General features: G+C 34.9%; 1 protein-coding gene across 1 annotated transcript in view; it reads left to right on the top strand.

Annotated features, from left to right (window-relative positions):
- Positions 1 to 5,000, top strand: part of LOC119572035 (CDP-diacylglycerol--glycerol-3-phosphate 3-phosphatidyltransferase, mitochondrial-like) — a 21,607-nt gene that overhangs the window by 15,654 nt on the left and 953 nt on the right. The window contains exons 4-8 of the mRNA XM_037919061.1: positions 223 to 366; positions 1,151 to 1,278; positions 1,479 to 1,659; positions 2,758 to 3,138; positions 3,688 to 3,913. Coding sequence (XP_037774989.1) covers positions 223 to 366; positions 1,151 to 1,278; positions 1,479 to 1,659; positions 2,758 to 3,138; positions 3,688 to 3,913 — 1,060 coding nt within the window. The remainder of the gene's footprint in view (positions 1 to 222; positions 367 to 1,150; positions 1,279 to 1,478; positions 1,660 to 2,757; positions 3,139 to 3,687; positions 3,914 to 5,000) is intronic.

Genomic DNA, 5,000 nt, shown 5'->3' with positions numbered 1-5,000 from the left:
CAGTTAAATATTTTGTTTATGATTTGCATTATAAATATCTTGCAATAAATGGAAGATTTACAATTAAAGGCTCCATTCTTTAAACTTTTATTATTGGCAAGTGTCAGTCTCAACTGTAGCTATTTACAATTACAAATGATCTCACCCAAAGATTCAAGTTTAACATATTTATATTTCTCTTACTCAATTTGCAGTGTGACACATGTTTTATGTTGTTTACAGGTATCCACCATGGTAAAGCGAGCTGATGAGTGTGAAAGTCTTCAGGTGAAATGGCTCTTGGACTTCACTAGAGGTTCACGGGGAGACTACAACTCATGCAGCATGTTGCAGCCCCTTATTACCAGACATCCAAGTTCATGTTCTGTGCGTTTATGAGCACATGGTATAATGTTTCACAAATTATGATTTATTTCTTATTACTACATACATGCATCTCTATGCTTGTGTAAGTAATAGTGTCAGAAGGAGCTTTCATTAGTCATGCTGTAATGTATACTTTTGAGAATCTTAATATGAAATAATGAAAATAGTATAATTTTGTATTAAGATCCTAAAGATTTATAGCTTGGATTAAGTTTCCAGTGTTACAGTATGCTAACAGTACCTCAGATGTGAGCACAAGGATGTTTCATTTTGTTTATTTATTCTTGGGTATTATTATTTAAACTTTTCAAGTAAACCAGTGATATTGGGAGGGTGTTTCCCCCACTGTTATTTTAGTTTATTAACTGGGTTTACATATTGATAAATCCACAAGTGCTTAGTCAATTTCTAGGCCTGCCCCCACCAGTTTACTTTGTTTCTTTAATTTATGGAAAGACAAAAAGTAGTATATACTTTTAATAACATTATTATAATGATAATGATGTCAGTAATAATAATAATGATGTCAGCAATAATAATAATTATGACATGATAATAATAAAGATTTCAGTAATAGTAATAGTAACATTATTAAAAATAATTAAAGGCTTTTTTTTCCCCAAAAAAATCAAGGAATAGGGTAAGTAGGTGAGGCCAGATAGGCCTAGTAATTGATTCCTTGGTGAGTAAGCACTTGTGAAGCCACCTATATGTAAACAAAATAGATAAAACAAAATTACAGTGTATTTAGTATCAATGACTTAACAAAATTTATCCTTTGTAGGTGTCTTTATACCATACACCTGACCTCCGTGGTGTCTTGAAAAGCCTCATCCCTCAGCGATGGAACGAAGTAATTGGTCTGCAGCACATGAAGCTCTATGTTTTTGATGACAATTTGGTCATCTCTGGGTGAGAAATACAGAACAGGTTTATGTGGCACTACACATACCTAAAGGGCTTATATAATGAATGTATTATATTTCACTTTTAGGGTGTGGGACATATGTGTATGTGCAAATATCTAGAGAGAGAGAGAGAATATATTATGGTTGTTTTGTTTGCCTTTTTCATATTATAGAGTCAGTAAAAGAAATATTACCTATTTTCAGAGCAAACTTAAGCAATGACTACTTCACTAATCGCCAGGATCGTTATTTTGTGTTTGAAAATTGCCCGGCTTTGGCTGATTTCTACCACTGTCTTATAGAGACAGTTAGCAAGTTCTCTTTCCTTCTACATAAGGATAACACCATAGCAATGCCTCGGGAATCAGCTGTACACCCATTCTTGGTATGTAAAGGCTTTCAGAAATCTCAGTATCTGTGTGTGTGTGTGTGTGTGTGTGTGTGTGTGTGTGTGTGTGTGTGTGTGTGTGTGTGTGTGTGTGTGTGTGTGTGTGTGTGTGTGTGTGTGTGTGTGTGTGTGTGTGTGTGTGTGTGTGTGTGTGTGTGTGTGTGTGTGTGTTTTGTGTGTGTGTGTGTGTGTGTGTGTGTGTGTGTGTGTGTGTGTGTGTGTGTGTGTGCACATATTCATGTGCATGAGAGAAAGAGAGATAGTGAAAGAGAGAGAGATAGTGAAAGAAAGAGAGATAGTGAAAGAAAGAGAGATAGTGAAAGAGAGAGAGACAGTGAAAGAGAGAGAGACAGTGAAAGAGAGAGAGACAGTGAAAGAGAGAGAGACAGTGAAAGAGAGAGAGAGAGAGAGATTGAAAGAGAGAGAGAGCAAGAGATTAAAAGAGAGAGAAAGTGAGGAGAGAGAGAGAGAGAGAAGAGAGAGAGAGAGAGAGAGAGGAGAGAGAGAGAGGAGAGAGAGAGAGGAGAGAAGAGAGAGAGAGAGAGAGAGAGAGAGAGAGAGAGAGAGAGAGAGAGAGAGAGAGAGAGAGAGAGAGAGAGAGAGAGAGAGAGAGAGAGAGAGAGTGTGCATGCGTGCACGTGTGTGTGTATGGTATATATACCAGTATATGTTCATACAAGTTTGTTTTGTGGCTGTATCTGCGTGTATCTGCTTGACTTAATAGTCATGCAGAAGATTCCATTCTTGAAAGTGGCTCTAATGAGTGTAAAAAAATGGTATAAGGTTTAGAGTAATAAAACTTTTTCAAGTTGCTGACATCCACAAGCAGTTTTGAGCTTAACATGTATGCAACACTTAGGTTTAAAAAAAAACGTTAATGAGTAAGACTTGTAAAAATAATTCAAATTAGGAAAGAAGTAAAACTTAAAGAGTCAAACAACAACAATAAATATTGCCTTTTTATAACCATAGAAAATAAGAAATAATTCATATTTCTTGATACTTTTTATGTGTCATATACTTCGTACATAAGTTAGGGTATGGCTTTTTATTGTGGCTATTAGGGCATTTATTTTTTTTTATATGATTGACCAGGGTGATTACAAAAAGTACTGCAGTGCAGTGAGAGAAGCAGTGGAGCATCTTTGGAGAAAGGAATGTGAAAAAAGTGTTTTGAGGTTACAACACATTAGCCAAGGTCATCGTCACCATCTACCCTCAGACAAGAGAGGGGATGACTCAAAAGGAGATAGTGAGCCTAACAATATGCCTGACACTCTGATCTTTCCAACCATACAAATGGGACCATTTGGCATCACAAATGATAGTATTATTACAAACAAACTCTTGACCCAAGCTGAAGAGGGTGCAAGAATACAGCTAGCATCTGGATACTTCAACTTGACTAAAGAATACATGAAATGTATCTTATACCACTCAAGAGCAACCTATGGCATCCTCATGGCCCATCCAACGGTATTTCTTATTTCTTATTATAAATGCTAAAAAAATTTAATATACATATACTAATTTAGAGGTCTTTCTTATTTTATTTTTAACCCATTGCTGATAGGAACATGTATTATCCTCTGTAGTTTTGTGTTTTAATTGTGATACACTGGAGTTAATAAGTTGACCTATGTGACCTCACCTGATTTCCCAATTATTATTGGCATTATGATAATTATAATGTTATTAAGAATACTAGTTTCAATAAATTAAAACATTTCCAAAAATCAAAGAAAAGGGTGAACAGGTGAGATAGGTAGGACTTAATAATTGACTAATTTTAGAGCAATTTGTTATTTCACTAGGATCACAGTGGACATGGCATGTGCTTTTAACCCTGATGGCACAGGGTTAATGCTTGTGACAATAAAAAAAAAATTGTGAGGGAACAGAATTAAAGAATGTCATTTGATCATTATTGGTGTCAGCTTTGTCTTCATTCTTAGAATTGGATTGAAAACATACTTGCTTGTAATAAGGAACATACTGATGTTGAGATTTCCTTTTGCTTATCAGGCCAATGGATTTCTGGGAGCACGTGGCTTTGCAGGGGCAATCCCTGCAGGATATACTCAATTAGCGAAAGGATTTTACAAGAGATTGTGTCAAGAAAGACAAAATGACAGAATCTTCTTGTATGAATATAAACAGCCAGGTTGGACTTTTCATGTCAAGGGCCTTTGGTATTACCAACCAAAAAAAACCCTGCCACTGTTGACAATGATTGGTTCTCCAAACTTTGGTGAGTAGTGATGGATTAAACTCCAAATATAATTTGTTCTTTTTTACGTTTTTTTCTCTTCTTCCTTTTTCTATATGTTAAGCAGCTTGTTTAACCCAAAACTGACTTTTTATTAATTGTTTTTACACATAGATGGCTCAAATTGTACTTAGTCACCAATGAGCCAATTATGAGTACTGCTTGTCTCTCCTGTTTACCCTTTTCCTTAATTTTTGAAAATATTTTATGTAATCTTGTATTGTCACTACTAATGTCAATAACATTATAGTAATTATAATGTCTATAATAAAAATAACATCATCAATATTGATAGCATTAGTAAAAAAATCTTTTTCCCACCAATTCAAGGAAAGGTGAAATCAGGTAAGGTCACAAGGTCTACTAATTGACTCCTTTGTGGCTAAGCACCAGCAGAGCCATCTATGTGCAAAGACATTCCACAAAAAATTAAATTGAGCTCAGCATTTTCCTGGTGACATTGTGTTAAAAAAAGATCCTCAGAGATCTCATAGAGAACAAGCCCATCATACATATCCTCTTACATACATTTGTTAATTAAATGTTTAAATAGAAAAAAAAAAAAAGAGTTTTGATGCAGCTTGCAAATTTAGAACACATGTGCCTGTTTTAGTCCTTTGTCTGTTTACATCTTCTTTAGTTATAGAAGAATACCTCCATTTTTTATCAGATTGTAGGGAAGAGAATTTAGATATGTTTTAAATATTATTTTTGTATGTTCTGAAGAAGAAAAGCATAACATGAAGAGTAAGATTAGCCCTTAGGATACAAAATAACAAAACAGGTCACATAATACTCATAGAACATACTAGAAGCTATCTCTAAATACAGTATTAATACTGTAGGTAGGTGACTCCACAATCTTGGATTTTTTGTATGAAATATAGTTTTCTTTGGAATTACCATCACTAGAAGTACAGGCCAGCTGTTTTCTTTCTTTCTTTCTTCCTATATTAACCTGTAAACTGTGCCAGACCTTTTATGATGCTTTTTGAGCAAGTGGGCCTGACATCACATGTTCAGAGATGCATTTCAAAAATTCCTGCCAAGCCAGGCTAAAATCCCATGA

Source organism: Penaeus monodon, chromosome 4 (assembly GCF_015228065.2).
Source record: "Penaeus monodon isolate SGIC_2016 chromosome 4, NSTDA_Pmon_1, whole genome shotgun sequence".
Taxonomy (NCBI): domain Eukaryota; kingdom Metazoa; phylum Arthropoda; class Malacostraca; order Decapoda; family Penaeidae; genus Penaeus; species Penaeus monodon.
The sequence above is the reverse complement of the archived record's forward strand: the minus strand, read 5'-3'. Positions and strand labels throughout refer to the sequence as shown.